The sequence below is a fragment of the Gossypium arboreum genome, chromosome 3 (genome assembly GCF_025698485.1).
Source record: "Gossypium arboreum isolate Shixiya-1 chromosome 3, ASM2569848v2, whole genome shotgun sequence".
Classification (NCBI taxonomy): Eukaryota; Viridiplantae; Streptophyta; class Magnoliopsida; order Malvales; family Malvaceae; genus Gossypium; species Gossypium arboreum.
Genome location: NC_069072.1, coordinates 110,899,765 through 110,910,917, shown reverse-complemented (window position 1 = coordinate 110,910,917; position 11,153 = coordinate 110,899,765). Strand labels below are relative to the sequence as shown.

Below are 11,153 nucleotides of genomic sequence, written 5' to 3'. Positions count from 1 at the left end.
AAGTATAGCCAAATCTCCTTCTAGATCTCTTCTAAACCAAAAATGGAGCAAAAATCCTCCTTCTTCCTTAGTTTTGGCTCAAAGAAAGGATGAACAAATTTTTTCTTTCTTCCTTTACAACTCACGGCAATGGGGAGATACCACACTCACACACATTTTTTTCATTCTTTTCTTACCCATGCTTATTTGTTTATTATTTCTCCCTAATGCCCAACAAAACATGTTTCATGACATGTTTAGCCCATATTCTTTGTCATGGCCGGCCACCACCTATAAAAAGGGGAATTTGACATGCAAGTCCATTGTTTTGCATGCATGCTTTAATTAGTCATCACACATTTCCCCTTCATACTTTCAAAGTTCACTACTAAGTCCTTTCTAGTGAAATTCACCTTTATAACACTAAATCAATCATCAAAAATGTCACACACAAATTAACACATATCATAGGCATCAAAATAAATTTTAAATCATTTTTATGCCTCGGTTTTGTGGTCCCGAAACCATATTCTGACTAGGGTCAATTTTGGGCTGTCACAAGTATTGAAGCCCTGCACAGGGAGTTATTCAAGTTGCAACGCACGAAGGTCAGCATAGTCGACCCCTGTAACATGGGAGAATTTAACTAATAAACTGTACTAATTGGCTCGACCAAAAATTCTAAAAACAAATCTGTAGATGGACATATGAGTCTAGTTTCAGGGAAAAATTACGAAACTGATTTTCGAGTTGTAGAACTCAAGTTATGATTTTTGAAGCGACTAGTACACAGATTGGCAGCTTGTCTGGGAAATTATCAATAAGTGGTTTGAAGTTTGTTAACACCTCGTGTTCGACTCCGGCGACGGTCTCAGGTTAGGGGTGTTACATGTAACATGTAATATAGCCATTTAACATCCAATTAAATCAAGCATTCATTTTCCATTTTCCAATGTTCAATTATCAATTGAAACACCAATATATCATATCAAAAACTCCAATAAACATGCTTTAATCATCAAAATAATTAACCTTATTAAATTGCACAAAACCACCTAAATGTTTACTTACAATTATTTAATAAAAATTCAACTCTTTGTACATATAATATCAATCTTACAAAAATTAGTCATTCAACCATAATTAATCAATTGAAATCATCAATTAAGCTACTAATTAAACATAAATGAGGGTCAATTTACCAAATTTCCCTTAGAAACACTCAGCATACAATTTATTCTACCACAAGCAAGTAATCAACCAAGCAAATTCAAACTTCAATTTCGGTTAGCTCGGTCTTCTTCAAGATTCGGAGCTTCAACAAAGATGAAGTAGACATTACCACATTTCCAACGCTATAATAAAAACAAATTTTAATTAACTATACTAATCAAAATCCTCTCACAAAGATACCTTACTAGATTTGTAACATCAAGCCGAAAACTCAATTCCTCACAAAATCGATCTTTCCAACCCTCCTAAACACTTTCAGTCATCAACACTAGACCAAATGCACATATACTAAGCATCAATTTCATCTTTAAATCAATTTCACAAAATTCCAGAAAATCGGTTAGTGAAGATGATGAAATTCAGATTTCTTTAAATTACCTCACAAATCATGTTTAATATTGATAAATAAGATCAATAACCTTTTTAATAGATCCATTTTGAGTTGGAACATCCATTGATTTACGAATTTCCTCTCAAAATTCAAGATCCACCATTAAAGAACCATGTGTTCTTGGAAGAATATGACATTGATAAAAATATTTTAATTGACTCCCAAATCATATAAAAAATTTTATAATCATCGTAAAAACAAGTTTAGGATTGAATATTACATTTTATTTGCTCTAAATTCATTGATTGAAAATCTTAATTCAAGAAACTTGAGAAATTTCAGAATATTTTTTGCTACTTTTGAGAATAATTTCGGATGAATTAAGAAAGTATTTTGAGAAGAAAACTGGTTCGATGTATTCTCTGATGACAGAGAAAATGAATTTTAAAACTCTCTAATCTGATGTAAAATGTGTGAAAAGTGGGCTAGATACATTGTAACTGCTCGATTTTGGGCCTAGTCGGAACAGTGGTTTCGGAACCACTAATCCAAGGTTAGAGAAATTATTTTTAATATTATTTTATGTGTGATGGCATGTTTATAAAGGTGCATGAAAATTTTGGTGAATTAATTTTAACGTTTGTAAGCGTAATTGCGAAAAAAGGACTAAATCGCATAAAGTGCAAAAGTCTTTATTTGATAGCAAAGGGTGTTAAATTGCCATGTATCATAAATTGGGGGTCTTTAAAGGGCATATAGACCCTTAGATTATATCTTGGCCAGCCATGAGACAAAGAAAGTAAATAGTCAAAATGTTAGGTATTTGATGACATAATATGTGATAAAATAATAGCCTAAAGCCTAGCCTTCATCTTTTTCATCCATCCTTTTTTCTTAACCAAAAATATCAGCCACTAGAGGAGTTTTGAAGCTTAAAATTCAGCCACTTAGTCTCTCTACAAGTAAGTGATCTTGATGGTTGAGAGTCTAGAGTTTTTCCATGAAAGCATATGTGTTGTTAACTGAAAGTTTATGGAGAAATATGAGTTATGGTTGTGTAATAAACAACTTTTGTGAAGTAGTTTCCACGAAAACCCTAACTAGGGACCATTTTGCATAAGTTGAAAATTTGATGATAAATGTGAAAGATAGTAAAAATTTTAGGTTTCTGTAAAAGTAAAAAGGGTTTGGCTAGGCTTAAGATATGAATAAATAAAAAGGGTTTGGCTAGCTTAAGATATGAATAAATTCGATAAAAATCGATTTTCGGGCCTAGGGGTAAAATGGTTATTTTGTAAAAGTCTAGGGGCAAAATGGTCAACTTGCCCAATTATGAAATTGTTGAGTACCTAGATCGATAAAATGATTAAACTTGTGAATTTTTATCCTTTTAGATCAAGAACTACAAAATCCAAACCTAGACCGGGAGAAGACCAAGCAAATAGACTAAAACCGACTAGTCGCCTACATTTTGTAACTCGAGGTAAGTTATGTGTAAATAATGCAACTATATTGTTATCATGTATGAATGAATGAATTTTTATAGCATAAATTATTTGATTGTGGAAATGACTAAGCATTATGAGAATTGAAGTAGTAGAAATCTCGGTTGAGCCTTAGGAATATTCAGATATTCATCCCATGACACTTGGGTCATTTGTGTGCTAGTGTAAGACATGTCTAGGACATGCATCAGCCATAGTATGAGAGCCAGTGTAAGACATGTCTGGGACATGCATCAGCCCCGAGATATTTAAGCCAGTGTAAGATATGTCTGGGACATGAATCGGCATTGAGGCGAGAGCTAGTGTAAGACATGTCTGGGACATGGCGTCAGCTTGTTGTGTGTTAGTGTAAGACCTGTCTGGGACATGACATCAACACCAATAGATGAGAGCCAGCGTAACACCATGTTTGGGACATGGCGCCGGCATCTTAATCCATGTTAGGGCTATTGAGTATCCGGTAGTATTCCAAATGGTTCAACTAAAGGTTTATGATTTATATCAAAATGAAAAAAGTTATGATCATGTGATGAGTGGTACAGGTACCAAATTGAAATGTATGAGATATGGGCTCAATGTATGCAGTATGAGTTGTATTGGATGGTGATGAATAAGTTGTATTTACGTCTATTTATGGTATTCATGAATAAGCTATGAAAGGTTATGAGCATATTGCTTTATGATAAGTAGTTGTTATTTATTTTCAAGCAACTTACTAAGCTTTATGCTTACCCCTTCTCTTTTCCATTTTCTTATAGTGCCGCCTAATTAGCTCGAGGATCATCGGATGTCAGAGGCATCGATCACACTATCAATCGAAGTACTTAGTATAGTTAGATCTTTTATTTTGATTATGGCATGTATAGGACTCTGACTTTTGATTTTTGTGCCATTGTTAATTAGCCAATATGTTGGCTTACTTTAGCTTTTGATTCATTTTGTATAAGGCCATGGAAAATGGCTAATATTGAAAGTTATTATGTGAATGCAAGCTAGCATTTCATGAATGTGAAATTGTTGGTATGGTTGAATATATGTAATGTATATGGGTCTTAATTATGGTTGTTTGGTTGACAAATCATATTAAGTTAATCTTTGATGTGTTGGTGATGTTAGATTTTGGTTCAGGGTGGCAAAGGCTTGGTAGGTAGCCTTATATTGTCCACACGGGTAGACACACGGGTGTGTGTCTAGGCTGTGTGTGACACACAGTCAGCCCCATGGGTGTGTTGTCCGGCTGTGTGTCCTCGCATGTAAACTTTTCAAGCCAGTATGCATGGTAGTAAAGACACGGGCAGAGGCACAGTCGTGTGTGTCAACCTTGTGGAGGACACGGCCTATGGCCACTGGCGTATGCCTTGGTCGTGTGCCCCAAATTGGGTGTTGATGTCAGAAACAGAATGTCATGGTTTTTAGACACGGGCATGTCATAGCCGTGTAAGGGACATGGGCCATAGACACTGGCGGGTGTCAGGCCATGTGAAAACCCCTGTAGGTTCAAATTTAGAATTTAATTCACACGGGAATGGGACATGGGCATGTCCCTAGATGCTTAGGCCGTATGTGTCACACGGGCCATCAGCATGGCCATGTTATAATGACCACATGGGCGTGTTGTCCTTCAACACGAGCGTGTGCCCTGTTTCAAGAGTTATTTTTATTTAGTCAGTTTAAGGACCCGAGTTGGTTCCAAGTGGTTTCCAATGGATGATTGGGTCCTCGTAAGCCCATGTTAAAGAAGTTTAGACATAATTCGAAAAAGTTTTAAATTTTGATCAAGTCTTAGTGACTCGGAAACGATTGTATGCATGTGACTAAATATGGTAAAGCCTCGTGCCTAGTCCCGACCTTGGACTCGGGTGAGGGGTGTTACATACATTAATTTTAAAACTGAAACCACCCAGAAATTTAAAAAATTAGGAAATTTTCCTAATGACCACTCCCACATTTCCCTTACTTTACCATTTAATCTTTTCCCTCCAAAATTTCAACTTTTAAGGTTTATTTTCCATATAAATACTCTAAATTTTCCATTGTTTTACAATTAAATCCTATTTAATTAATATTTAAATTTTACTCAAATTACCCCAATAAAAATTATTTTAAAATTCTTTTCAACCAAAATTGATTATTTTCACTAATAATTATTTAAAATCTTTAAAATTAATTTTTAATTTTTTAAAATTTTCTAGATTATTGTTTAATCGATTTTAGATGAAATTAACTTTCTAAATTAAATTAAAATTACTAGAAACCCTATAAATTCTTAGTTTCACACTCGAACCCGAAAAATATACTCGAAACTACCAGACTAACATAGTTATTTATTCTATAATAACAACTTAAAAGTGGTTTAATTACTATTTAAGGCCTAGACATAAATACCACATAGATTCCTCTCTAGTTGTTCTTTCATTTCATGCTTCATCAGCAATTTAGTTCCTATACTATTTAAACACTTTTCTAATAATTTATTTTATAATATACTTAATAATTTTATTTTCCAACATTAATTTAGAAATTTTCAATTTAAGAGATTCGGTTTTCGAATGAATTTTTTGATTCAATTTTTAATACTGTTGTATGATGTCACATTTAATTTATAAAAGTTCATACTAAACAATATTCGTACTCAAAATTATATTTTTTCAATCACTGATATGACTCGATTTCTAACTTCAAAATTTTAGGGCTGTGAAGTAATCAAAGTTACGAATGCTCGCGATAAAGTTTGAAACACTGAATATGCAGGAAAGTGAAACAATTGATAAATTTTATGCTATTAAAGATGAGTACTAAAATTCAAAGGTCATAAAGGTTTTCTTCTTTTAAGAAATTAACATGGTTATTTATTCTATAATAACAATATTTTTTTTCTTGAAATTAAATCCTTGACTCGAATACGCTTGTGATATTAAGATATTGATATATTAAAGGTCCATTTGTTTGCTTGTATTTGATTTTCCTGAAAACATTTTCATCATTTTCCACCGTTTGTTTGGTGGAAAATAAACTTCCATTGTAAGAGTTTTTCCAAAACATAGGAAAATAAGCCTTCTTTTGGGGGAAATGTCTTACACTTTTTTTTTTTTTGTAAGACATTTTCCAAAACATAGGAAAATTTTTCTCCCCTTTCCTCTTCCCTTTACCCTTCCCTTTGCCCTTTCCCTTGGGTTGCAAAAGAGAAAAATTTTCTAATAGAAATTGAAGGAAGAGTCTGGAAAAGGCAATGCTAAGCATATGTAGCAAGAAAGATTCTCTTTTTTTTTAATCTTTCATTGAATTTTTTTTTGTTGATTCATAAAGTGAAAATTGCAGACAAAAACCATAACCGATGGACAGTGGAAGATGGAGGAGAGGGGCAGTGTCTCATGGAATACTGCTGTTGTTAGCTCTTCACGCTGTAAACGAATATTACCGACTACCGTGAAAGCCGCTAGTCACCACCGTCTTCTCGCCGCCAACACTCTAATTTATCTCAGGCCTTTGTTCCTAGATTTTCTCCTCCCTTTTGTTGATGAGGTTTGGTTCAATCCTCATCTTTTCCTCAAGGTAGGCTTAATCTTTTTCTTTTTCTTTTTCGTTTCTGTTGTTAATTATTTTTTATTTCATCCTATCAATTAGGCATTACAGTGCATGATTTCTTAACGCCTAAGGAAAAATCAATAATCTAGTAAGAAATATTATGAATTTGGAGAAACATATAAAGATTTAGGAAATCATTGAGAGAAACCGTGGATTGATCAATCAGAAATATGAAAATTCTGAAAATTATAGGAACTTATTTACCTAATTTACAAATTATGATCAATTCTCAAGTATATCGATGCTCAGTAAATTAGTTTTCTTCCTTGTGAAATTGTGTGCTGCAACATTGATATAGTATCAACTAGATCGAATTATTTGAAAAGGAAAAAAAGAATTAAGGCATTAATGCAAATCAAATGATTTTGACAATAAAATCCATTATCTTTGTAGACATTAAGAGAGTTCACTGAAGGTCAATCCCGAAAATGGTAAGAAAAGAAAAAAAACATAATAGAAGAAACCCTTTGAAAGCATAGCCATTGAGAGGGTTCTTTGAATGTTAGTGAGCCTTGTTACTTTTAAAAATGGTTTCAGATTTATAATTAATCCCTTGGCATAGAATGGTTTGAATCTACTTCATAAGTATCCTTTCTTTCTTGTGTTTTGCCAATTGTTCAAAGCTGATGCCTTGTTTTATTTTTGAAATCCATAGTTTTGCCTGTTCATCTACTGATTTTGGATTCTCATCGTTAAATTCAAAAAAAAAAAAAGAAATAGAAAAAAAGAGAGAAAGGGTAAAATGAAAATGGCGTCAGCTCAGGCCTTACCTTCTTCACGGAAACAAAAGCATCTAGAAGCTGGGAAGCATCGGGTACATCTTTTTGTTCTTAATTTTTTCCCTTTATCGGTTGATTTGATGGTTTCTTTTTGTTTTGAAATATGATTTTTGATCTGGTAAATGGTTTGGTTACTATGTAATCAACTATTTTGGATATCAATTTCGGAATAGGACTAGAATTGGCTGTCTATTTTGGTATTTTTATATATGATCTGTAGTATATTTGCATTGTCTTGCAATTCTTTGGTAGATCATATTTGGAATTGATGGTATATGGAATCAATTATTTTGTTAGATTACACCTTTTGGGAATTTCAATGCTTTTATGCCTTAAATCTTTGCAACTGCCTAAGGTGTCGCTATTGGAGCTAAAAATATGACCAATGTTTCTTGGTTTTTCTTCTTAAATTGGATTTGAGAGTTCACTTTTGTCATTACGTGCTTTTTTTTGTATTCAAGTTGGAAAAGATGAAGAAGCTTCTCTGCATTTGACACTCTAATAATAGTGATTTCAAATGAAGAGTATATTTAAGTTGCATAACGATAGCATTGCAGTTTAAGGTTGTCTATATGCGTTTGTGCCTGAGTGAAGTGTCTTATTTCTACTTCTATTTTGTGATGTGTTGAATCTGTTCTGGTTGCTTAGAACTCTTCTTCTGATTTTTTTTCAATAGTCATTCATGTTATACTAACTAGGGCTGGTAAACAAAAAGAACTCCCATTCTAGATTTCTATGTTTTGTTTTTGAATGCTATGCCTTTTACATACTTTGAAAAGTTAATATCCTCCTAAACCATCCATTTGGTTGATTGGATTTTGTATAATTTTTACTTTGGATTTATGCTTATGATAAAATTTTTCAGTTAGATTTTATTACATAAATGGGTTTTTGCAAATGAACAAATAATTATTTAGAGTATGTTTACCAAGTACTGTTACAATTGATCCCTCCTTTCTTGCAGCTGGAGGAATTCTATAAGAAAAATGCAGCCGAGAAAGCCAAGAAGGCAGCATCTACCTCCCAAACCAATGTTTCTGATGTTAGCTTAAATGAAAAACAGCAATTAGAATATCTTTTTGTTAACTTAAATGAAAAACTCTGCTCAATCTACCTCTCAAAGCTGATTGTTGCTAATGAGAATATCTTGGAGAAGAAGCATGATTTTTACTCTACCAAATAGAATGAGGATTTTGTTGCTTTGGAGCAAGTAGTCACATTTTCTATTCTTGGGGTGCCACTATGTCCACATTTCTAATAATTATTGTGTTTTATGGTTCATCCCTTGGGCAATTTATAGTGCTTGTAATAACAATTTCCTTACTAACACAAATAAACATTTTTTGAAGTGTACTTTTTGATGTCTTAGAAATATGCCATTATAAGTATCCACCGTTATATTTAACTCATCTGGTGCAATTTGACATTCCATAATATATGCAATTTATTACTAGTCTATGTTGTCCTATCCATAAGAACCATGATATAATGGATGAGTATATTTGGATCCTTAGATCTGCGTCTTGTGTTTACCCATCTTGTCTTTTGGTGTGCATGAGCTGGATCCACACTTTGTTTGGTTTGGATATAAGAGGAAAGGATAAGGAGACTCTTTTTTGTATTTCAAGCCTAATGTCATGTTGGTTTCTTAAGATAAGCTAATATTAATGGTTGCTCAAACAATTTAAAATATAAATTTATTAATATATATATATATAGAAATTTATTAATATATGTAAAAACAAATTTTTTGGAAAATATTTTCAAGAAATCTGCGAAACAACAGAAAATATTTTACACAGATTCATCCAAACACTAGAAAAGTAAATCATTTTCCAGAAATCATTTTCCGAAAAACATTTTATTGGCAAACAAACGGAGCCTAAGATATTAATAGCATTCATGCAATCTAATGGGAAAAAGGGGTTATAAAACGACCATTGATATAGAATATAATATTTTAAAATATAAATTTTAAATAATGGTTAATTATTTTTAAAATTTTTATATAAATTTATTATTTATTTTTATATTTTATAATTATTTTCTATAAATATTTAAAATATTTTAATTTATCATTTTAATGGAACGGCCATTTATATATATTACTTTCCATTTATTTATATATATTACTTAATTTTAACATGAATAATCCCTATATTTAATAAATTTAAATAAAATAAATTTTAAAATGTTAAGGAAAATGTGAAAGGTTGAAATAAATTTTAAAAATAAAATAAAAATATACAAAATATCATAAAGATCAATATTATTATCATAATAATAATGATATAGAATATTATTTATCTTAATATTTAAATTCATTATCATTATATTTTTAAAAATAAATTATCATTTAATTAATTTAATTTTTGTTTAATATTTTAATTATTTCACTAAAATTGAAATTATTATAAAATATGTATTATTTAACTTAAATTTAAGATAATTCGATATACAAGCCTTTAATCTTTTAAATTCTAAAAATATTTTATATAAATGTCCACAACTATTGTATAAAATCATTTTAAACAATAGTATTTTAATTTATTCAGTTTTAACATATCTTTTTTATATTCTTATTTTCAATTTTTTTTTTTTTGTAAAGCTTAATTGTTAATCTTGTATATTAGGAACCAAATTGAATAAATACAAAACTTTCATGAAATGTTGGTAGGGATATAAAATAAAATGTGCCTAATGAGTTTTGGTGAAATCGGATTCTAATTCGAGGCCTTAAATTAAAAGTTATGTTTGTCCTGATTTTAGAAATTAAATTGAATAAATTGAAAAATCTTTGTATATTGGTATTTGATTCTGAATTGGTTGGAAATTTATTGTAAAATATTTTTTGTGGTTATTCGTAGCTAATCATGACACTGAACTGTCAAGAGGGAAAGGAAAAGCGAAAATCGTCAACGAGTGACGCACAAAACCTCAGTTTGTACTTTTTTTATTTGTGATGGAAATATTTGATTTTATACGCTTGCTTATTGACTATTGAATCATTAAGGTGAGTCTATTATGTTAATATGAAATGTTTTGATTGAATTCGATAGGGAACATCGAAATTATAGGACTAAAATGAATAAAATGAAAAATAGCATGAAATAATTGAATTATGTTATGGGGAATGATAAATGGATAAAAATATGTTGTATGGTAAGTATTATATGCTATTTGATGATGAATCGGATTATAGTTGTGATTATGAGTTAGTAATGATATATGTACTAAATCGCAAAGCAAAATGTGATAAATGATTGTTATGCGATAAAACAATGTACAGGGTACGAAAATGCATATATGATCGAATACAGAGCATGAATATACGAGTAAGATGATTACAGGTGTAACACCCTAATCCCGAATACGGAGTACTCGAATACTAAGGCACTACATCAGGTCACCGGAGTAACCCAACAAAATTTTCAAATAATTTTAAAACATTGAAATACATTATATATAAGAGAAAATACCATACATAGTTATACTAAAATTAGTTATACAAAATATGTGGAGCTCCAGTATCATCGTATATCAAAATAGTCAAAAAAAATGATAAACGAGTTACAGACCTACAAAAAAATACAAGTAAGGCCTTAGGAATACAATGCCCACTAATAGATAAGGTACCGTACTCTGAATACTAATGCTAGGAGTCTCTCGTTGATGATGTTCCTTAGACACGAACAAAAGTCCACAAATCTGAACATTAGGACAATTCGAAGTCTGAGCTTT

At 31.2% G+C, this 11,153-nt stretch overlaps 1 protein-coding gene across 4 annotated transcripts; it reads left to right on the top strand.

Annotated features, from left to right (window-relative positions):
* Nucleotides 1-5,736: 5,736 nt before the first annotated feature.
* Nucleotides 5,737-8,784, top strand: LOC108464749 (uncharacterized). Of its 4 annotated transcripts, none has more exons than XM_017765024.2 (4): nucleotides 5,737-5,856; nucleotides 6,367-6,600; nucleotides 7,348-7,447; nucleotides 8,377-8,784. In XM_017765024.2, exons 2-4 carry the CDS (start codon nucleotides 6,566-6,568, stop codon nucleotides 8,593-8,595), a joined length of 354 nt encoding a protein of 117 aa, XP_017620513.1. In that variant the 5' UTR covers nucleotides 5,737-5,856; nucleotides 6,367-6,565; the 3' UTR covers nucleotides 8,596-8,784. The 4 variants fall into 4 exon arrangements, with proteins under 4 accessions (XP_017620513.1, XP_052881778.1, XP_017620518.1 ...); XM_017765029.2 differs by lacking the exon at nucleotides 5,737-5,856 and adding an exon at nucleotides 5,933-6,069; XM_053025818.1 differs by having other exon boundaries at nucleotides 5,737-6,600.
* Nucleotides 8,785-11,153: the final 2,369 nt, after the last annotated feature.

Coding starts and splice junctions, on each gene's coding strand:
- LOC108464749 (XM_017765024.2), top strand. CDS start 6,566: ATGAGGTTTGGTTCAATCCTCATCTTTTCCTCAAG. Junction 6,601..7,347: donor ATCCTCATCTTTTCCTCAAG/GTAGGCTTAATC, acceptor AAAAAAAAAAAG/AAATAGAAAAAAAGAGAGAA. Junction 7,448..8,376: donor TAGAAGCTGGGAAGCATCGG/GTACATCTTTTT, acceptor CCTTTCTTGCAG/CTGGAGGAATTCTATAAGAA.